This window comes from Monodon monoceros, unplaced genomic scaffold (assembly GCF_005190385.1).
Source record: "Monodon monoceros isolate NGI ecotype Baffin Bay Population unplaced genomic scaffold, NGI_Narwhal_1 Super_Scaffold_11, whole genome shotgun sequence".
Classification (NCBI taxonomy): domain Eukaryota; kingdom Metazoa; phylum Chordata; class Mammalia; order Artiodactyla; family Monodontidae; genus Monodon; species Monodon monoceros.
Window position 1 is genome coordinate 100,000,474 of NW_021703767.1, and position 24,608 is coordinate 100,025,081.

The 24,608-nt window shown below is 31.9% G+C and overlaps 1 protein-coding gene across 1 annotated transcript in view; it reads left to right on the plus strand.

Annotated features, from left to right (window-relative positions):
• SI (sucrase-isomaltase) overlaps nt 1-24,608 on the plus strand; it is a 98,719-nt gene that overhangs the window by 26,767 nt on the left and 47,344 nt on the right. The window contains exons 13-22 of the mRNA XM_029215489.1: nt 2,597-2,681; nt 3,621-3,738; nt 11,057-11,228; nt 14,411-14,527; nt 16,429-16,583; nt 17,424-17,508; nt 18,298-18,354; nt 19,477-19,601; nt 21,530-21,618; nt 24,301-24,350. Of these exons, the coding sequence (XP_029071322.1) occupies nt 2,597-2,681; nt 3,621-3,738; nt 11,057-11,228; nt 14,411-14,527; nt 16,429-16,583; nt 17,424-17,508; nt 18,298-18,354; nt 19,477-19,601; nt 21,530-21,618; nt 24,301-24,350 (1,053 nt within the window). The remainder of the gene's footprint in view (nt 1-2,596; nt 2,682-3,620; nt 3,739-11,056; nt 11,229-14,410; nt 14,528-16,428; nt 16,584-17,423; nt 17,509-18,297; nt 18,355-19,476; nt 19,602-21,529; nt 21,619-24,300; nt 24,351-24,608) is intronic.

Below are 24,608 nucleotides of genomic sequence, written 5' to 3' on the forward strand. Positions count from 1 at the left end.
TAATTGTAATTGAAAAATAGATTTTTGCATATAAACACACATTATGGTTGAATTCTCTTTTTTTGTATCATTCTTAAGATAATCTCCTAATATTTGAAAAATAAAAGCCTACTGTATTTGGTATAATTAAGACTAATGCTGTGATTTCAAAATAAGAACGTTAGTATTTTTAAAATTCAAAGAATATTTTCATTTTTCTGAAAAAGTAAGCATATTTTTGTGACCATGTTGTTACTATGACTTTATTCTTTAAAATCTAACAAGCAGAATTCTTCCATAAAGAAGTCGAATAATTTAACATATAGTTTTGGGAAACTTAAAATTCATTGAGAAGGTATATCCAAACACATTCATATATCCAAATAACTGGGGGCTTAATTGGATATATTATCTGTACATTTTACAGGATTCTTAGAAAAAAATCAATTATTTAAAAATTTCTTTGAAAATAGGGTTATTTTTATTTAGATTTAGTTTAAAAGTGAAGTTATGAAATGCCACCAGATTTTTATACAGTTTTCAATAGATTTTAAAGAAATATTCCTAAAAATGGTATTGACAATTCCTAGAAATGGTCATTACTAGACTTGAGATGATTTTAATGATACTGTAGGAGTACTTATTACTATCAATCCACTGAGTCCTTTGTTTCATGACTTACAATGCTTGAATCTACTGGCTGTAATATTGACAATACTAATCAAATTCACTTTCACATAACATTAAATAAACATAACATCACTTAAATCCTTGAATAGGTTAGAGAAAAATATTTTCAGAATTTTGAAAGAAGCAAAAATACAAAATACATTAAAAGACATACAAATAAATTCTATTAAATTATGAGTAGTAAGTTTAACCTATTAATAATATAATCTTGTCAAATAGACATTTTAATAAAAAATAATCAAATATTAAATGCTTTATTTGTTTTAAATATGGTTAAAATCATGTAAAAGTGATTAAATTTTATTTTATTTTATTATATTACATTTATTAAATTCTTTTATTTATTCTTAAATTACATAAAATAAAGCCTATTTTGAGTGAGTGCTATAAGAGCTTGTGAATTTTATTTCAAGTTTGCAAATACTTAGTTCAAATAAAATAACATTAATTTTAGAGTTAAATGTTTTGCCTTTGCACTTCCTTGGTGAATATTATATACAAGAGGTAATAAAATGGTTTAGAAAAAGACTCTTAAAACTTAAAATAATGCAACTCAGTTCCATTTATGAGTTTCAGTAGTTGAAGCTGTTTTTGAATTTAATTCAGTTGGTACATTCATGAAGAAAAAATACTTAGGTTCATCTAAAATTATTGGCTGTACAACTATAGTATTTCTTTGTATTAATTTTACTGAACATAGGACAACAAAATTGAATATAATATATCAGGTCATTTTAGTAAAATAACCCCAATATGTACTTTAGAATAACTACATAATTGTCCTTTGTGGCTATTAAGAAAACAAAAATCTGTTTCACAATGAGAAATTTATTCTTTTCTCCCTTGAGCAGCCTTCATTTCTCACATTAATTCCATCTGGGCATCATTTTGATGGGAGAAGGGAAGAGTGATAAAGAGAATATACTTCTGAGGAAAACAAAATTAACAAGGGACTTGAATGAGTGTGATGCCTTTGTGAGAGCAGAGAGAACGTATTATAGAGATGTGGGAAATAAGGCTCAAAAATTCTTTGGTGCCATTAACAGAGTTGGAGAAAGACATACACATTTCTTGAGCATGTGTAGTGTAATATATGATTTTATATGAATAATATTTTTTAGTCCAAAGATTTTACTTAACTGGTTATGGACTAGAACTAGTAAACAGCAAGACAATACGGGGGCCTCAGTTTACAAGGCAAGAAAATCCATAAACACAATACCCCACAACTCTGACTCCAAGAGATGTTTAGATCACTGGTTCTCATAATGTGGCCCAGGAGTGCTAGGATTCCCTGAGGCTCTTCCAAGGATTCAATAAGCTCATGACCATTTTCATTAGAATACTAAAATGCTCTTTGACTTTTTTCACTTTCATTCTCTCATGAAAGTGTAGGAGCTGTGTGCTAGGCAAAAAGTGTTGTGCCTAACTGCTAGCAAGGCACATCATAGAAAATAGATAAATGCCAGCTGAAATTAATAAACTATGTTGAATAAATGAATGTGCTGGAAACATGTACAATGATAGGCTCACAGTGAGAAGACTGATACAACTATTTAGAAAAGACAGTTGCTTAATACTTTTAATGTAATGTAATATAATTAATGCTTTATATGTATAATTAAAACTAGGTAAATCACATACATTTTGGTTGTAAAAATCCTTTAATCCCACCTAAGATACCTTCTGTTATCTGGTATATACATTTATGAAAAAACAAATAATATTACTTTTCTCGCTATAATGACTTGTTCATGCTAGAAGTATTTTGGAATCAAGTAGTGAGAACAGTTAAGCAAGTTTGTTTGTAGGTTGGTAGCTTATATATGTCTTCTAAGATAAAATATTTACAAACAAGTAGAGAGTTTCTGCTTATATGATTTAGAATTACTTAAAATCTTCTGTTCTTTATCTTATATCCATTCAGGACATGAATGAAGTTTCCAGCTTTATTCATGGTTCAAAGAAAGGATGCAGTGACAACAAACTGAATTACCCAGCTTTTACTCCTGGTAAATTTCATTTAACCATCTCCTTACCATTAATTGAGAACAATTATCTTTATTTACTGCTAAATTGTAGCATATATTTCTAAATCACAAACTTTGATATAATTTTGAGACCCTGAAATAACTGTGGTATTTTGTTTACTTTTTTGTTTTATTTCTGGCCAAAATATTTATGTCTAAGAGAAGGAGCATGTTTTTAAATTTTGGTGTAGATTATTGATTTGTCTTTACCTCTGATGAACTGCCCATGATTAAATGATTAATGAAAAGAAATAAAATTTGTTTGAAATCATAATTTAAGTGATCAAAATTTTTCCTTGAGCACTTTGCTTTAAGTCTCTGCAGTTATTAGATGTACTTGATGTGAATAGTTACATCTCACTTATTCCAAAAAGCATGTTTTCATCATTAAAATCCGTAAAAAAAATTTCACCAAAGAAAAAGAAGTGCTCTGAGGGGAGTAGATTATTATAAGGACATCTGAAGAAAGATAACAATAATTATCACAGTACAATATAAGCCTGCAAATTAAAGCACAATAAAAACTGAAAAACAGAGATTTAAATGATTTGTTATTGTGTAACAGGTCTACATATGTGGAATTAGGTTATATTTAAATAAATTATAAAGCTTTCAAATGGGTCTATAGTTATATGATTTATAATAAATATATATATATATTTATATATGCATGTTAAAGTCTATTTTCTCCATGATTTATTTATTACTGAAGTTAGGAAACAGGGTATTCATAATTGTAAGTGCAAATGTAGTTAATCAGTAAGAGTAAAGGGTGAAGACCCAACTGGAACTTAGCATAAATTGTTGCCTTTCATTACTTTTTAACTAAATATGGTATTACATAGCACATCACATAAGGATTATGAAGTTTAAAATGGCAAAATATTCCTTAAGAAATTATTTCTTATATTTTTTTCTAAGATATTCTTGACAAAATTCTGTATTCCAAAACAATTTGCATGGATGCTGTGCAACACTGGGGAAAACAGTATGATGTTCACAGCCTCTATGGATACAGTATGGCTATAGCCACAGAGAAGTAAGTGCAATTTCACTCAGAAAGCCCTTTAATATTTATTGTCTAGAAACATATTTGGTAATTTACATATAGTGGAAAATAACAAGAGGAGGAAAGCAACAAAAGATAATATTTTCATGGTGAAAAATTAGGGCATTAAAAGCATCGCCTCTTTTACTAATCTTCACAAATTTGAAACTTAGTTATCAAGAACTACATGATATATGAATAAAACTGATTCTTTTTTAATTCATAAATTGAAAATTTCCTTCCAAATTTTGATTCAGTTTGGTATCTCTGAATATGTGCTCTAAGCATGAAATTCACAATTGGCCTGAGAGAATGATGCTTCTAAAACAAGTCTTTATTTTTAAAAAACAAGAATTTCAGGCTTCTGCACATGGGACCCTAAGCTGAGGTGTCAACACAGTTGTTTCATAGGAGGAACTCTGGTCTGAAGGGCCAGGTGTGAGGCCTCAGCATTGAGCCCCCTGTAAACAAGTGAAACTAGGCTTAAGCACAAAGGAAAAGAAAAAGTTCTTGAGACCAGGAAATCCAAGATCAAGGTGCCTGCTGATCCAGTGTCTGAACTTGGCTCACACAGTTATGGAGGCTGGCAAGTCCAAAATCTCTAGGATGGCTCAGCAAGTTGAAGACCAGGGTCTTGGTGCTCCAGCCTGGCATCAGGCTTGAGCCTCTGAGGTGAGAGAGCTGAGCTCAGGACACAGGACCACCAGAGACCTCCCAGCCCCACATAATAACAAATGGTGTGAGCTCTCCCAGATATCTCCATCTCAAAACGAAGACCAAGCTCCACCCAATGGCCAGCAAGTTTCAGTGCTAGACAACCCATGCCAAACAACTAGCAAGACAGGAACACAACCCCAGCCATTAGCAGAGAGGCTGCCTAAAATCATAATAAGGCCACAGACACCCCAAAACACACAACTGGACATGGTACTGCCCACCAGAAAGGCAAGTACCAGCCTAACCCAGCAGAACACAGGCACTAGTGCCCTCCAGCAGGAAGCATACACAATCCAATGAACCAAACTTAGCCACTGGAAGCAGACACCAAAAAAAATGGGAACTACGAACCTGCAGCCTGCGAAAAGGAGACTGCAAGCATAGTAAGTTAAGCAAATTGAGAAGACAAAGAAACACACAGCAGATGAAGGAGCAAGGCAAAAACCCACCAGACCAAACAAATGAAGAGGAAATAGGCAGTCTACCTGAAAAAGAATTAAGAGTAATCATAGTAAAGATGATCCAAAATCCTGGAAATAGAATGGAGAAAGAAGAAAAAAAGTTTAACAAGGACCTAGAAGAACAGAAGAGCAAACAAACAATGATGAACAACACAATAAATGAAATTAAAAATTCTCTGGAAGGAATGAAGAGCAGAATAACTGAGGAAGAAGAACGGATAAGTGACCTGGAAGATAAAATAGTAGAAATAACTACCTCAGAACAGTATAAAGAAAAAAGAATGAAAATAATTGAAGACAGTCTCAGAGACCTCTGGGACAACATTAAACACACCAACATTTGAATTATAGGGGCCTCAGAAGAAGAAGATAAAAAGAACGGGACTGAGAAAATATATGAAGAGATTATAGTTGAAAACTTCCCTAATATGGGAAAGGAAATAGTCAATCAAGTGCAGGAAGCACAGAGAGTCCCATACAGTATATATCCAAGGAGAAATACATCAAGACACATAATAATCAAACTATCAAAAATTAAATAGAAAAGAAAAAATGCTAAAAGCAGCAAGGGAAAAACAACAAAAAACATACAAAGGAATCCCCATAAGGTTAACAGCTGATCTTTCAGCAGAAACTATGAAAGCCAGAAGGGAGTGGCAGGACATATTTAAAGTGATGAAAAGGAAAAACCTACAACCATGGTTACTCTACCCAGCAAGGATCTCATTCAGATTCGACAGAGAAATTAAAACCTTTACAGGGAAGCAAAACTTAAGAGGATTCAGTACCACTAAACCAGCTTTACAAAAAATGCTGAAGGCACTTCTCTAGGCAGGAAACACAGAGAAGGAAAATACTTACAATAACAAAACCAAAACAATTGAGAAAATGGTAATAGCAACATATATATAAATAACTACCATAAAAGTAAATGGATTAAATGTTCCACCCAAAAGACATAGACCAGCTGAATGGATACAAAAAACAAGACCTGTATATATGCTTTCTACAAGAGACACTGTTGAGACACATAAAGACTGAAAGTGAGGGGATGGAAAAAGATATACCATGCAAAAGGAAATCAAAAGAAATCTGGAGTAGCAATTCTCATATCAGACAAAATAGATATAAAAATAAAGGCTATTACAAGGGGCAGAGAAGGTCACAACATAATAGTCAAGGGATCTATCCAAGTAGAAGATATAACAATTGTAAATATTTATGCCCCCAACATAGGAGCACCTTAATACATAAGGCAAATATTAACAGCCATGAAAAGGGAAATCGACAGTAACACAATCATAATTGGGGACTTTAAAACTCCGTTTTCATCAATGGACAGATCATCCAAAATGAAAATAAATAAGGAAACACAAGCTTTCAATGATACATTAAACAACATGGACTTAATTGATATTTATAGGACATTCCATCCAAAAAACAACAGAATACACTTTCTTCTCAAGTACTCATGGAACATTTTCCAGGATAGATCATATCCTGGATCACAGATCAAGCCTTGGTCAATTTAAGAAAATTGAAATCATATTAAGTATCTTTTCCAACCACAGTGCTAAAAGATTAGATATCAATTAGACAACAACAACTGTAAAAAAAAAAAAAAAAAACACATGGAAGTGAAACAATACGCTACCAAATATCCCAAAGGTCGCTGAAGAAATCAAAGATGAAATCAAAAAATACCGAGAAACACATGACAATGAAAACACGATGACCCAAAACCTATGGGATGTAGCAAAAGCAGTTCTAACAGGGAAATTTATAGCAAGAGAAATCTACCTCAAAAAAGAAGAAATATCTCACATAAACAATCTAACCTTACACCTAAAGCAATTAGGGAAAGAAGAACAACAACAAAAAAAACCCTACAAAGTTGAAAGAAGGAAAGAAATCATAAAGATTAGATCAGAAATAAATGAAAAAGAAATAAGGAAAGATAGCAAAGATCAATAGAACTAAAAGGTGGTTCTTTGAGAAGATAAACAAAATTGATAAAGCATTAACCAGAGTCATCAAGAAAAGGAAAAAACTCAAATCAATAGAATTAGAAATGAAAAAGGAGAAGTAACACTGACATGGCAGAAATATGAAGGATCATGAGAGATTACTACAATAAACTGGACAACCTGGAAGAAATGGACAAATTCTGAGAAAAGCACAACCTTCGAAGACTGAACCGGGAAGAAATGAAAAATATAAAGAGATGAATCACAAGCACTGAAATTGAGACTGTGATTAAAAATCTTCCAACAAACAAAAGCCCAGAACAAGATGGCTTCACAGGCGAATTCCATAAAAACTATAGAGAAGAGCTAACACCTATCCTTCACAAACTCTTCCAAAATATAGCAGAGGGAGGAACACTTACAAACTCATTCTATTAGGCCACCATCACCCTGAAACCAAAAGTAGACAAAGATGTCACGGAGAAAGAAAACTACAGACCAACATCACTGATGAACATAGATGCAAAAATCCTCAAAAAATACTGGCAGACAGAATCCAAGAACACATTAAAAGGATCATACACCATGATCAAGTGGGGTTTATCCCAGGAAAGCAAGGATTCTTCAATATACCCAAATTAATCAATGTGATAAATTGAAGGAGAAAAACCATATGATCATCTCAATAGATGCAGAAAAACTTTTGACAAAATTCAAAACCCACTTATGATAAAAACCCTCCAGAAAGTAGGCATAGAGGGAACCTACCTCAACATAATAAAGGCCATATATGACAAACCCACAGCCAACATCGTTCTCAGTGGTGAAAAATTGAAACCATTGCCTCTAAGATCAGGAACAAGACAAGGTTTTCCACTCTCACCACTATTATTCAACACAGTTTTGGAAGTTTTACCTACAGCAAACAGAGAAGAAAAAGAAATAAAAGGAATCCAAATTGGAAAAGAAGAAGTAAAGCTGTTATGTTTGCAGAAGACATGATATTATACATAGAGAATGCTAAGGATGCTACCAGAAAACTAATACAGCTAATCAATGAATTCGGTAAAGTATCAGGATACAAAATTAATGCACAGAAATCTCATGCATTTCTATGCATTAATGATGAAAAATCTTAAAGAGAAATTAAGAAAACACTCCCATTTACCATTGCAAAAAAAAGAATAAAATATCTAGGAATAAACCTACCTAGGGAGACAAAAGACCTGTATGCAGAAAACTATAGGACACTGATGAAAGATACTAAAGATGATACAAACAGATGGAGAGATATACCATGTTCTTGGGTTGGAAGAATCAACATTGTGAAAATGACTATACTACCCAAGGCAATCTGTGGATTCACTACAATTCTTATCAAACTACCAATGGCATTTTTCACAGAACTACAACAAAAAATTTCACAATTTGTATGGAAAAACAAAAGACCCTGAAGAGCCAAAGAAATCTTGAGAAAGAAAAAGGAAGCTGGAGGAATCAGGCTCCCAGACTTCAGACTATATTACAAAGGTACAGTAATCAAGAGAGTATGGTACTGGCATGAAAACAGAAATATAGGTCAATGGAACAGGATGGAAAGCCCAGAGATAAACCCACACACATTTGGTTACCTTATTTTTGATAAAGGAGGCAAGAATATACTGTGAAGAAGAGACAGCCTCTTCAATAAGTGGTGCTGGGAAAACTGGACAGCTACATGTAAAAGAATGAAATTAGAACACTCCCTAACGCCATACACAAAATAAACTCAAAATAGATTAAAGACCTAAATGTAAGGTCAGACACTATAAAACTCTTAGAGGAAAACATAGGCAGAAGACTCTGTGACGTAAATCATAGCAAGATCCTTTTTGACCCACCTGGAGAAATGGAAATATAAACAAGTGGGACCTAATGAAACTTAAAACTTTTGCACAGCAAAGGAAACCATAAACAAGACCAAAAGACAACACTCAGAATGGGAGAAAATATTTGCACATGAAACAACTGACAAAGGATTAATCTCCAAAATATACAAGCAGCTCATGCAACTCAATATTAAGAAAACAAACCACCCAATCCAAAAATGGGCAGAAGACCTAAATAGACATTTCTCCCAAAAAAGATACACAGATTTCCAACAAACACATAAAGGATGCTCAACATCACTAATCATTAGAGAAATGCAAATCAAAACTACAATGAGGTATCACCTTACACCAGTCAGAATGTCCATCATCAAAAAATCTACAAACAATAAATGCTGGAGAGGGTGTGGAGAAAAGGGGACCCTCTCTCACTGTTGGTGGGAATGTAAATTTATACAGCCATTATGGAGAACAGCATGGAGGTTCCTTAAAAAACTAGAAATAGAACTACCATACAACCCAGCAATCCCTCTACTCTGCATATATCCTGAGAAAATGAGAATTCAAAAAGAGTCATGTACCATAATGTTCATTGCAGCTCTATGTCCAATAGCCAGGACATGGAAGCAACCTGAGTGTCCATCGACAGATGAATGGATAAATAAGATGTGGCACATATATACAATGGAATATTACTCAGCCATAAAAAGAAATGAACTTGAGTTATTTGTAGTGAGGTAGGTAGACCTAGAGTCTGTCATACAGAGTGAAGTCAGAAAGAGAAAAACAAATACCATATTCTAACACATATATATGGAATCTAAGAAGAAAAAAATCGTTCTGAAGAACCTAAGGGCAGGACAGGAATAAAGACACAGATGTAGAGAATGGACTTGAGGACACAGGGAGGGGGAAGAGTAACCTGGGACGAAGTGAGAGAGTGACATTGACATATATATACTACGAAATGTAAAATAGATAGCTAGTGGGAAGCAGATGCACAGCACAGGGAGATCAGCTTGGTGCTTTGTGACCAGCTGGAGGTGTGGGATAGGGGGGGTATGAGTGAGAGGCAAGAGGGAGGTGATATGGTGATATATGTATACGTATAGTTGATTCACTTTGTTATACAGCAGAAACTAACCATTGTAAAGCAATTATACTCCAATAAAAATGTTAAAAATAAATAAATAAATAACAAAAAAATGACAAGAGTTTCGATTAATATATAGGTTTCTATGTATTATCTCACAGATTAATCCTCTATTGGAATGTGTTGCTTGTATATAAAAAAGGAGCATGATACAAAACAAAGGAAGGGGACAATCATATATTGATTGCCTATTCTTTTCCAAGCATAGTATAAGGACCTATAATGCTATAGTTAATAAAAACCAGATTCTGTGTCTATAAATTTAAAATTTTCTCATAATTAACTGTATTCAAATTTTAATTCAAAACCATATTTGGTCCCAGATCATACCATGATATCAGAATTTTATACAGTATCTTCATAGTGTTTGTTTACTTAACAGAGCATTATATGTCATGGAGTATAAGTAAGTAAATTCTAGAAAGAAAAAAGAGCACTATAGTTCATATATAAGTAATATTATAGAAAAAGCACATGAGAATACTATTATACTTTTACTATGGTAGTCGATAACTTTAGATACTGAATTAAACTTTTTTACCTTTTTTCTGATTATTTTCCAATTATGGAAAAAATTTTTCAACAGCATTGAGGTACCAATAGTGGTGAGATAAATAATGCCAATATTGGTGGATGAGGAACTTCTAAGAACAAAATAAAATGCCTGTCAAATATATTAGTTTTATTTCAACATTGCTTGATAATATTTGAAAATGCAGATATTAAGGTATAATTAACATCATTGAACCACAAAAATGTGTATTGTATTCAAGTTCAGATTACTATATTTTGTATTGTAAAAATATTTTGTAGTGTAAAGAGATTTCAATGGGTTTAAATCATACATTTCAAAAACAAATATTGAGTGGATACAAAAAAGCACATCCTTAATTTGGTAAAGAATATTATCCAAAGTTTAAGTCTTTTCTAGAAGATTTCTTTTCTCTGTGTTTGATCAGAATGCATTTAACTAAGTAAATATTTATAGCTAAATACAAAATTAATATAAATATTGATAAAATAGTTGCAAATATTATGGCTTGGCTCTAGGAGCTGTAATACAGGCATTGAAATTAAGATTTTAGAATTTATAAAATCAATATTATTTTAAAGTAAATGTTTATTAATTTGATTTTGTTTTAGAGCTGTACAAAAAGTTTTTCCTAATAAAAGAAGCTTTATTCTCTCCCGGTCAACTTTTGCTGGATCTGGAAGCTATGCTGCACATTGGTTAGGAGACAATACTGCTTCTTGGGAACAAATGGAATGGTCTATTACAGGAATGCTGGAGTTTGGTTTGTTTGGAATACCTTTGGTAAGTGGTGTTATACCATGTTATTTATAAACACTGTAATTACAATTAATTTTGTAGTATTATCATCAATGATTTCCAGTAAAATGATTAAAGGTATGTGACAGAAAATTTAAGTCTTTATTCCTAGGGAATTTATGAGGAAAATAAGATTGTGGATGATGTCTATAACACTCAAGCCATTAGAATAGAAAAACAGAATGAAGAAAATTCAATCAAATCAAACTAATTCATGAAACAAATGTCAGTATAAACAAAGTATAGAAAAGCTTATATAATAAATATAAAGCACCAGAGAAAATGGTAGAGAAAAATCCAAATTTGGGATTGTAATAAAAGTAAATATCAAAAGTCTAGATATATTTAAAATACTAGACTGTCAGTTTAGGTTAAAAAAATAAAGCTCTTTCCTCTATTTAAAAGATAAAAAATAATGACAGAAAATTTTCAAATTTTTAAAGCAGAGAAAACTTATATATGCAATTCTAAACATAAGAAATTTGGTAAGTCTCTATATCAAGCAAAAACAAGAACTATGTAATGTTCATATTCAACACTAAAGAGTGTCATTACATAACAAAATAAATGTAAAACATTTAGAAAATTATAGTTGTTCATTTATTCTTTCATATTCATTGAACCAAATGAAAACCAAAAGCAAACCAACAAAAAAAAGCTAACACACACACATACATAGCATCTTGAATTTGGAAAGTAAAAAAACTCATTACCAAATGATTCACCAAAATAAACTGAATGGAAATGAGAGGAAAACCTTAAAACTGAAAGCTAACAATTGTACTTCATATCAGAACTGTGGGATATCAGCTAAATTGGTATTTAGAAGAAAAATTTTGACCTTAAATGTTTAGATTATAAAGAGTTGAATATTAATTAATGAAGGGCATGAATTAAGAAAATGGAAAAAGAAAAGCAGAATAAACCTAAAGATGTAGGTAATGAAAATAAGAGAAGAAATGGATGCAATGAAAGCAATGTCTCTAGAGAAAAGTTAACAAAGTACAAAGGTGACTCTGAAAGTTTGAATAAAATAGACCAATACATGGCAAGTTTTGTGCAAAAAAAGAAGAAGAAAATAAGCAATGTTAAGATGTATTTCATCTTATACTATACAGTATAGCAACTAATTAATACACAATAACCAGGAGTAAATATTCAAACTAAGTGTAGGACTTTTTAAGAGAAATTTTAATAGCTTTGTAAATTAAAGATATACCATTTTCGTGGAAAAGAAGTCTCAATATACTAGAAATATGCATTCTCCCCAAACTATTATCCAAATTCAGTGATATTCCAATTTAAACTATACAGGGAATTTGAAGAATATAAAAGATTATTCTAAACTTCATATGGAAGACAATACAATTTAAAGAAGTAGAGAAGAGCACAAGTATTTGCCTTACCAGATAAAATAATAATATAACACAATGATACTTAACTGTGAATATTCAAATAGATTAATATTGCAAAATAGGACATGGGCCCGTACATTAATGGAAATTTGTTTAATGGTAGCACTATCACTGTAGATCAGTGAGGAAAGTATCAACCATTCATATGGACAATTGATTATACATTTAAAAAATAAAGTAAAATGGCTCTCTGTCTCACCTCATACCCAATCGATGTGTGAAAATTAAACTTTAAACATCTTAGAAGAAAACGTAAGTGGGTAACTTTATGACATTAGGTTAAGAGAAGAATTTCATAAACAGAACACAGAAGGCACAAATAATAAAGATACATTAATTTGGTTACAACAAAATGAAAACTTCTGTTCATCAAAAGTCTGTTTTAAAAAGTTAGAAATAAAACGTTTCTACTACTGGAAAATTATATTTTCAATTTGTATAACCAACAAATGATTAGTATTTAATTTGAAGAACCTACTATAAATCTGTAGAAGGTAAAAACAGTAGAAAAATTAGCAAAGGATATATACAAGCAATTCTATAGAGCGAGAAATCCATATGGATTCAATAAAAATATGAAAAAAATTCTCAACTTTCCTAGTAATCAGAGAAATGCAAGTAAAAACTTTGGTAAGATACATTTAATATATATAGGTGATAAAAATTAAAAGTCTGAAAATATCAGAAATTGGCAAGAAAATGGAGCAATGGCAGCTTTTATGTACTGTGACTGTGCTTATAAATGGTAACAACCAGTTTTGATTAAACAATGTACATTTCCAATAAATCAGGAAAATAATCCTATATATATATATATATACATATATATATTACAGAATAAGACTACATTTTACATATTCACAAAGAAATCTATATAGACACTTCATAGAAGCATGTTTTATAGTGATGGGATCCCATACAATAGAGAACTACAGCCATATTAACATAATTGAATCTCACAAAAGTAACACTGAGAAAAAAGTGAAATACAATGTAATGCATACAACATGTCATCTATACAAAGTTAATAAGCAATGCAAAACAATGTTATATATTGTTTATAGATACATATATACTATTTAGAAAAATAAAGAAATGCTTGTAAACAGTAAATATTGATAGTAAGTTAAGGATAATAGTTTTTTTTTGTTTTTTTGGTATTTTTTCCCCCTCTGGAGGGTCCTTGAATGATGAGGAATGCAATTATATATGAGCATACATCTGGCAATTTTTTTAAAACTATTTTACTCCTACAGTAATATATTATAAATAGGAAAAGTCAAATCATAGGTGGTGAGTTTTCGATTAAGAAGCAACACATTGGGCTTCCCTGGTGGCGCAGTGGTTGAGAGTCCACCTGCCGATGCAGGGGACACAGGTTCGTGCCCTGGTCCGGGAAGATCCCACATGCCGTGGAGCAGCTGGGTCCGTGAGCCATGGCCGCTGAGCCTGCGCGTTCGGAGCCTGTGCTCTGCAACGGGAGAGGCCGCAACAGTGAGAGGCCCGCGTACCACAAAAAAAAAAAAAAAAAGAAGCAACACATTTTAATAATACAATTTTAGCTTTATACATTCAATTAGTGGCAAGTAATGTGGCAAAAATGGAAAATAAACTTGGCCAAGGAAGAGTATATGAAGACAGTAAAACAAAAAGATTGTTAGTGCAAATTAATCAGCTGAGGCATAAAATGTGATGCTCTGGGCAAATCTGAGAATCCTTACACTGTAAATAATAGATATATATGTTATTTAGGTTGGAGCAGATATCTGTGGATTTGTGGCTGAGACCACAGAAGAGCTTTGCAGAAGGTGGATGCAACTTGGGGCTTTTTATCCATTTTCCAGAAACCATAATGCTGATGGATATGAGGTAAATGCCTCTTGTTCTCCATGTTTCAAAATAAAACATAATTTTAAACTTAAATTTATATCTATAGATGATCTGGTCTGAAAGTTTGTAGTATAATTCATAAAGAAGAGTTGGAAGTCCTCTTCTCAATGTCTATAAATATTTTGTATATATAAATATGATCAAATAAGGAAATCATGAGACATAGTCATAGCATAAATATTTTATTTAAGCCTAAAGCATATACACGTGTTAAATCACAATATTTTAAGTTAAGGACAAAGCTTTTTGAGTCTGGATTCTTACATTCTAACAATATAAGTTCAGGTAACTTTCATAAAAATATAATATACTATTAAGGATTTCCAGTTTTTCTTTCATTAAAGATACACAAGAAATTAAAGATACTTGCAAAGCAGTTTGAGGCCATAGTCTTTCTGTAATAGGTAAAAATGTAATGACAGGTGGGGAGAAAATAAAACTAACGCTTTTAAAACATGCATCTGAACTGAGCATTCAGCATGCAGTGAGCTCTCATAGGTATATTTCTCAAAGGGAATGAGGAAATTAGGTGAAAGCATTAAGTCAATTAAGTACATGTTGGTTAAAAATTATTCACTGTGCACACACTGGGGCTTAATTCTCTTTGAGAAGAGGGACAACTACTCAGAGCTCAGCCTGGAAGGAAGCGTGATAGTACAGAAGTAAAAGATATAAATTGGATATTTGTCACTTCCTAATCTACCTAAGTGATGCTTCAAGAAGTTTGCATTCATGGGAGATCCTGATATGAATTACATTATAATTTGTGTTTATCTCTGTCCTCCAAAAAGCAGATGCCAAGAGACAATTAGACATGTTAGAGATTTATTGGTGAAGCACTTGTGGTGGATAAAGGAGAGGAAGCAGGAGAAAGTGGAGAGAGACTTCAGATCACAATTCAGGTCTGAACCAGGTGAAGATGAAGGCAAAGAAGGTTTGATAGGGAGAGTTATATACTACAGCCCAGTTCTAAGGAAATTACAGTCCAGTAGGGAGTCCTCAAGGTAAAGTTGACCACTGGGAGACCCCTGTATCTCCCTGGAATGGGCCTGAATCGTAGTCCCACCTTGCTCATTGATTTCCTGGGAGCAGCCAAAGGGAAATGTGGCTTTGCGGTAAATATGATGATGAATCTAGGGAAGCAGTAGCTGGTTCCCTCAGTTAATTTTGTTACCCATAGCAGGAAATCTAAGCAGGTTTGCTCACATCATTACACCTTGGCTGAGAGAGTCAGCTAATCTAGCTTGGGCTCAGCAAGGAGGCTGTCCTTCAAGTTGCAAGCCTATAGGCTGGCCAGGCAGCTCTGTTCCCTGTATCCCTTGGCTAGCAGACCATTTGGGCTTATTGTTCTAATAGCAATGGCAAGGCACAAGGCAGCAAGTCCTCAGGCAAGCACATTTCCAGCCCTTACTTGAAGGTGTCACATGTAGTAAGACTCCATTGACCAGAGTATGTCATATAGCTGAGCACAAAGCCAAGTGGTGGGGAAGTACAATCCACTGCTAGAGGTAGGTGCAAAGTCACATAGCAAAAGTTGAGGGTACAAGGAGGCATGAAAATTGGGACCAATAATTCAATCTACCACAAATAATAGAAGAGAAGAATGCTTTGTTAAAATAGTTTCCATCTTCTCTAAGTATGTATATTTAAAAGGGAAATGTCCACTTTAAAATAAAGTTTAATTAATATATATATATCCAAATGAAAACATAAAAGTTAGAAATTCATATCCTTTGATAATGAAATAGGAGTAATCTCAACTTTTTACAAACAAGGTAAAATGTATACATTTTGGTTTTCAAAAATACATTTAATGCTTCTATTTTAATTTTCATTCATGTTTTAACTTTCTTATTTCAATTCCTCTATTTATGCCACAGCATCAGGATCCAGCATTTTTTGGACCGAATTCTCTTTTGGTTAATTCATCAAGGCACTATTTGAATATTCGCTATACCTTGTTACCTTTCCTCTATACTCTATTTTATAAAGCCCATATGTTTGGAGAAACAGTAGCAAGGCCAGTTCTTCATGAGTGAGTACTGTGTTCAAGAATTTCAGTATCTTTCAAATTATATTCAGACATATGAAAAATTAATAGGGGTAAATCAAGATGTCAAGTAGATTCTACTGCTTTTTCTTACACTTATGTAAATAAGTTGATTAACTGTGGAACGATAGTAGTAAATATAATTAATTTGGTGAATTGGACAAGATTAATCTAGAAATGTGAGAACTGCATAGAACTTAAAAGGAAAAAGATATGTGGAATAATTTGAGAAATTATATCAATAAGCAATATTAAATATAGAATACTGAAAACATAATCATGTATATATTGTGAAAATCAACTAATTATATATAGTGTATAGTATAGTTACAAAACAATGAATTGTGCCTGTCTTTGTACTTCTTGACCAAGGCAGGGAGTTTCCTCAAGAAATGACTAAAGATCGTTTCAAATCCAAGTCAAAATGGGAGTTTATAAAGAAAAAAGTGTAAAAGGAGGAAAGTAGAATATGAAATATTTCTGGTACTTTATGGACCTATCTTACAGGAGAAAAATGAATTAAACAGAATAGTTGTTTATTACAGATAAAAAGGAGCCTTATCATATATGATGGATTTTTTTGAGTCCCAAATGAATGAATTTCCTCTCTCCCTCTCTCCCTTCTCCCTTCCTTTCTACCTTCTTTTTTTGAGTGTCAGATGAACCATAAGGATGTAATAACTATAGATTCAAAATGACATATCAAATAAGTAAAATTAAAGACAATAATTATTCCCAGGGAGAAACTTAAAACATAAACCAAATGAAGAATTTGGATAAACTTATTTTTTATCTTTGTATTGTAAATATTGTCATTGTTCTTAGGTTTTATGAGGATACTAATAGCTGGATTGAGGACACTCAATTCTTATGGGGCCCCTCATTACTTATCACCCCTGTCTTGAAACAGGTAGGATACAATTTTAATAAATTTATATTTTAATGGAAACTTTGTATAATCAAATCCACACTAAATTACAAAACATCTGGGTAATAAATATTACTCAATAGACTGCTTCAACCTGATAAGTGTTAAATTGAATTCTAAAATGCAGAAGAAATTGTGAAAAATTATAAATATATTAAGTAGATTTATGCTGTTCAAATATATAATATGTACTGGGGAGAAAAAAGTTGTATAAAATTAGTATTCTTCTGAAAAGGAAAGCTTTATTTATGACATCAAATCAAATCTTATAGTAATAACAAGGAATTCTCATTCAAGTAGACATAGACATTGAAATTTTGCTATATTGTAAATAAAGGTGAACTTGAAAACCAGTGGATCATATGAAACTGTTGAAAAAATAGTTGAATGAGTTATATGTTTTTTATCTGTTATTTAAAAGTCTATATGCCGTGGAAATATACGGAAATGAATGTGTTCACACTCACAATTACCATGTAGATTACGGCAATACAAATGCATGTATCCATTATTTTAGTTGCCACTTAAATTCATTTCATCTTTGCTTTAGGAATATTTTACATTATAATATCTAAAGCTAGTAAAATAGCCTTTTGATTACTATATATAGAAAATATTGGAGTATAACAATACAAAGGAAGTTTCTTTTCGCTTTACTATGAAAATCCAACTTAACATTTGATGTGATTCTCTTCCATTACATATTGAAGTAATATATATATATATATATATATATATATATATATACATAAATTATCTTGTTTATTTTAGGGAGCAGATACAGTGAGTGCATACATCCCTAATGCTACTTGGTATGATTTTGAAACTGTAAGTAACCTTAATATAATAATAGATCACAAGTACATATTGTTCAACATCTGTACATGGAAACAACTCCAAACACACAGCATATCTTTTTTTCAGTAGTTCTGTTATTATTACAAAAAATAATAATTCCAAATTTTAATAATGTGGAAGTCTGTGCGGCTGTACATTTTGTTGCATGTGAGAAAGTATATGTTTTGTTGCACGTGATTAATATGAAGTTATATTCTTTAGTGTAGAGTTATCCATTTTAAATTGTGGAAATAAAAGGTCAAGAGTAATTTTAAGGAGTAGTAACTTATTTTAATAATTTCCCTATTTTACATATTCATCTTATGGCCAGAAGAATTGAGTATTAAGCTAATCTTAAACATTTGTTTTTATAATGTACATTTTAATGTTTGGGAAAGATTTTCATCTCAATCTTGAAAAGGCAGCGTAGCAGGATTCATACACACGACCTATTTTTTTTAATTGACCAGGACCTTCTGAGAATATTTATTTTAAAGGAAAGTATTTTGTAATGCACTTATATTTGCTAAGCAGACCCTTTATTTTTATTTTTTTATTTTTTTGCGGTACGCGGGCCTCTCACTGTTGTGGCCTCTCCCGTTGTGGAGCACAGGCTCCGGATGCGCAGGCTCAGCGGCCGTGGCTCACGGGCCCAGCCGCTCCGCGGCATGTGGGATCTTCCCGGACCGGGGCACTAACCTGTGTCCCCCGCATCGGCAGGTGCACTCTCAACCACTGCGCCACCAGGGAAGTCCAAACCCTTTATTTTTATAAGAAATGATTTTTAAAAAATTCGTTCTAGAGGCATGGTTAACTTTAAACCAAAACAAAGAATAAAAAATAGTGCTAATTAAGAATATTGTTAATTATTGTAGGAGGGAAATGTATTTCTCTATGTTGATTTTTTTTTGTGAAACCAAACTTATTTTTACCCAGCTTTCATCAGTAAACTGAAAAAGAGTTTTCTTTAAAAGTTAGAAAATGACATGTTAATATTCACTAAGATGACACGAATTTCTCATAGTAAGAATTATTTCTATGTGTATTTCTTGTAAAATGGGGTTTAAATTCTTTACAATAATGAAAAAAATATTTTTATCTTCCAAATATTAGGGTGCAAAAAGACCATGGAAAGGACAACGTGTTGATATGTATCTTCCAGCAGACAAAATAGGATTACATCTTAGAGGAGGTTACATTATCCCCATTCAACAACCTGCTGTAACTACAACAGCAAGGTAAAATGAAAAGGCATTAACTGAAATCTGAAATATAATTCAAGTTTTAATGTTTCACATTTTTATTAAGAATCAAATATGGATATTTAATTTTTTCACCAGAAGATATTTGATATACGTAGGACTTCTTACATATAACCATCATGGTTATAAAAAGAAGAATCAAATAATGTATATTACTACAAACTTCTTGATTTAAAAAATAAGCATAGATTAGAAATTTATTTCCTATGCCAAAATGTACTGACATTCTCTAAAGAATATGTATAATTAAAGTTAATTGCTGATTCTTAATAAAAAATTAAGTATTAAATAAGTTATATAATTGCTTAAAGTGTCAGTTGTTACATATTTGGATTTTCAATACATAAATGTCACAATGTTTTTCTTTCAGCTAAAACGTTTTAAGTTAATAAATGAGGTAGATATTTTTGTTAAGTAAAGAACAAGATAGAAACTAAGTTGTTCAGTAAGAATAAATTTGAGAACTATTTAGAAAAAAAGCAGAAACTTGAAAATTCTGGTGCTTTATCTTGCAACATTCATTCTGGGTACATGGACAGAATGTGTCATATTGAATCTATGCATTTCCCCATATTCTACAACACCCCAATAGATATCTATTCCTTACTCTGCTGTATTTTCTTCATAACATTAAGAATATCTGGAATTATATTTTTACTTTTTCTTGTATGTAGTGTGTCTACTCCCCCAGACTATAAACTCCATGAAGGCAGAGACTTGACTTTTCACTGCTTTAGTCCCCAAACCAATAATAGTGTCAGCCTATTATGGAATAGGCTCCTGATTTTCTCTAAATATTTGTTGAAGGAACAAATTAATAAGTGAATGGATGTGTGTTAGTAACTTAATTATTTTTGTTTTCTAGAATTGATCACTTTCATATTGTAACTGTTTCATGACAATGTTCTCAGAATAATTGGTTATACTCTAGAGCTGTATTGAACAAGAGAAACATACACTTTGATGAGTGCATGTTGGAAGGAATGTATTCTGTATAGAGCAGTTACCTGGACTGTATAGCCTCATTTTAAGTTTAAAAACCTATAGCAATATATAACTAAAAAAATATTCATCATGTTTCATTTCACATGATAGAATTAGCGTCATTTGTAAGACTATTAGAGATTCCACTTAGCATTTAAAATTTTATTTTATAGTGCTTTTCATTGTTTTGTAACCTTGGTACACTGCAGTTTAGGGTTAATGTGTATGTGGCAAATACATGTTGAATTTAGCAATCATAAGATATATTTAATTTTGTTGTTTGAATTGAAATATTTTTATACCATTTCAATTTTGATGGTGTCTTGGCCCCCAAGAAATTCCATATTGTATATTTTTTAATTAATTTATTTATTTTTGGCTGCGTTGGGTCTTCAGTTGCTGTGCGTCGGCTTTCTCTAGTTGCAGCGAGCGTGGGTGGGGGCTACTCTTCATTGTGGTGCATGGGCTTCTCATTGCAGTGGCTTCTCTTGTTTTGGAGCACAGGCTCTATGCGCACATGCTTCAGTAGTTGTGGCACGTGGGCTCAGTAGTTGTGGCTCACAGGCTCTAGAGAGCAGACTCAGTATTTGTGGTGCACGGGCTTTGTTGCCTCCCGGAATGTGGGATCTTCCCAGACCAGGGCTCGAAACTGTGTCCTCTGCATTGGCAAGCAGATTCTTAACCACTGTGCCACCAGGGAAGCCCTTCGTATTGTATTTATTCCTTTCATTTATTTTCTAAGCATATGAATTATTTTTCTCATTGATAAATTACTAATAAGTATAGACATGAATTTTATTAATATCAGTGTTCTCATGTGAATGCAGAACTCCTACAAGTCCCTTATGTTGAAATGGATTTATTTATATTTCACTATACATTTATTTTTAATCATATATGTACCCAAACTTACTTAACAGCCGAAATAACCCTCTAGGACTTATAGTTGCTTTAGATGAAGATAACAAAGCAAAAGGAGACTTTTTCTGGGATGATGGAGAAACTAAAGGTAAGTTTCAAAGTGATATGCTTTTAAATGTTCATTTTAATGATGGGAAGTTTTGCCTTTATTATAAAATTAAACAAAAATATCACAAGTTTTAATTTTTAATTGCTGTTTTATATCTATCTTAAGATTTTAGGTTACTTTATGAAATTTAACATTGGTATTTAAATTATATATATTTAATTACAATATTTGTTTTTATCTTTTGTTTTATCATAAAAAGTCTTTGACAAATATAAATATCTTATTAGATTACTGTATAAAAATTAAAATAGTTAATAAATTCACAGATGTATAACTTGCATCCTATTTTCAACTATCTTATATGATTATAGTGGTTAAAACTAAAGTTTTACGTAGTAAGGTAGATAGCTAGGGGGAAGCAGCCGCAAGGCACAGGGATATTAGCTCGGTGCTTTGTGACAGCCTGGAGGGGTGGGATAGGGAGAGTGGGAGGGAGGGAGACGCAAGAGGGAAGACATATGAGAACATATGTATATGTATAACTGATTCACTTTGTTATAAAGCAGAAACTAACACACCATTGTAAAGCAATTATACCCCAATAAAGATGTTTAAAAAAAAAAAAAGTTTTATTACTGTAAAAGAAAACCAATATTAAGCCTTTAGTTAATTAATGTAGCTGGGGAGGGATAAATTGGGAGTTTGGGGTTAACAAATACACAATACTATATATATAAATAGATAAACAAGGACCTAATGTATAGCACAGGGAACTATATTCAATATCTTTTAATGAACTATAATGGACAAGAATCTGAAAAAGTATATATATATATATATATATTTTTTTTAGGTATGTGTTTTATATATGTACGTATAAAAAAATTATAGTTTACCTTCTATTATAGCTCACTACTTTTCAGATATATTAAAGAATGCCCTATATGCCTTTGTCTATAGTATATGAAACATCCAAATATCTCTAAATTAACTCCAAGAAATAGCCTATGTATTGGTGTGCTCTCTTACAATTTTGAAAATATGGAATCTATGAAAAAAATTCTGTTCTTTTTTAAGTTTTATCTGCTATGAATATGTAGATTACCACAATATATCTGCTCCACCAGATATATTGTCTTCCCCTTGTCAGTTGATGGTAATTTCATCTCTGCAAGATGCCAAAAACTTTAGAGTTCACTCTTGTCTGTCACAACCTAGGAATTTCTCTTGGTTCCACCTTGATCTTGGTTCTCTCATAAACTCCACCATTATCATCACTACTTTTCATTTTAATTACTGCAATAGCTCCCTAACTGGTCTCTAGGTCAATAGCTCTTGTCAATCCCCCTTTTTTACATTCTATTTACCAACCAGCAGATAGAGTGATCCCTTTAAAAGATGATTCAAATCATTACACTTCTGCTCAAAACCCTCTATCAATTCTCCATTTTACTCAATTAAGAGCCACAGTCTTTACCAAGACCTAGAGCATTCACTATGTCCTGCACATTTTACACACACACGCACACACACACATGCACACACACTGTGCCCTACCATTCTCTATTTCTCATTCTACGCCAGCACACCAGCCTTCTCCCTCTTTCTCAAATACCTTAGAGTCAAACACACTAGGGTGAGCTCTGCCCTATGAATAGATTCAAAGCATTTACTACATAGAAATTCTGTAAGAGAGGATTGCAGCAGAAGTAAATTGTTTCATAATCATCAGGTAAAGAATGTTGTTGAGATAATACCTCTATTGGTAGCATGTGGAACCAGATTTTAAGGTTATTCTCATTTCTCAGATTATATAAATATTTCCAAATTCATTCCTTTTTTCTACTTGCAAAAAATTATATTGATAATTTACTTCATATAAAATGGTTAAAAATATGGAGTTATGATTTAATCAGACATTTAATATGATATCTATATACTGAAGTGTGTTAAAAAGTTAAAATCAAAATTTTCTGAATAATCAATCAAACACAAGACAATAAAATGACCTTCAGTTTGGGTTCTGATTCTATTTTTATTTCCTAGGATTAAAATTTTAAGTAAATTAATGTTATTCAAAGTATTGTATATAAATCCTAGTATTCCCTTTATATTTTCCACTCTTTCTTCCTAATTATTTTAGTTATAATCTTTAGTTCCCTGTTAAAGAAACATGTTGATAAAAAGTTATGTTACATTGTTACATATATGATGCAGAAAATAATTGCTTTCTTCAATTTTTCTCATTAAAGTTTATTTGAAACTTTAATGTCTCCACATTCACTCATTCTTCAAATAATGAAAAAACACACTGAAAGATGCGAACCAAAATTGTGGTGTGCCATGGCTTCCCAAAATAAACTGAATGTTCCACAGTTTACTAAAATGAGATAAAATATCATTCAAAAAATAGTTATAATTATATATATTTTAATACAAGTTTTGTGCTCTCTGAATTTCCAGAACTATTTTAACAGTCCTTGAAAAATCAAACTGGGCAAAGATGCATTCACTACCTTTACTTCCTGGGGAAATAAACTACCAAAATAGTTTCATTTAAAGATAATTAAGAACCTTAATTTAAAAGAATAATCTGTTTAATTTGCTTCACTAATAAATAATATCTATTTAAAAAAATTCCCTGTGTTGTCTAACTGTAAAAATAAAACAGAATTTAACATTACATTTTGATCTGATAACTTTTTTTTTTCACTATTTCAGATACCATCCAAAATGGCAACTACATTTTATATACATTTTCAGTTTCTAATGTAAGCATTCTCCTTGAACACATAGCTAAATATAATACCTTGTTAATGTCTAGATTGTGCCTTTTCGTGGAATGATGTTACATTTCTCTCCAGAAATCAGTGGAAAGAAACAAAATAAATTGTTCAATTTAAATGATTAAATTATATATGAATTACCTTAAATTTTTATATTTCAATGTAATAGATGAGTTTCTGTTGATGAAATTGATGCACAGAAGTCTTCAGACTTCTTGTAGCACTATGTCTGGTTTAAGCAAT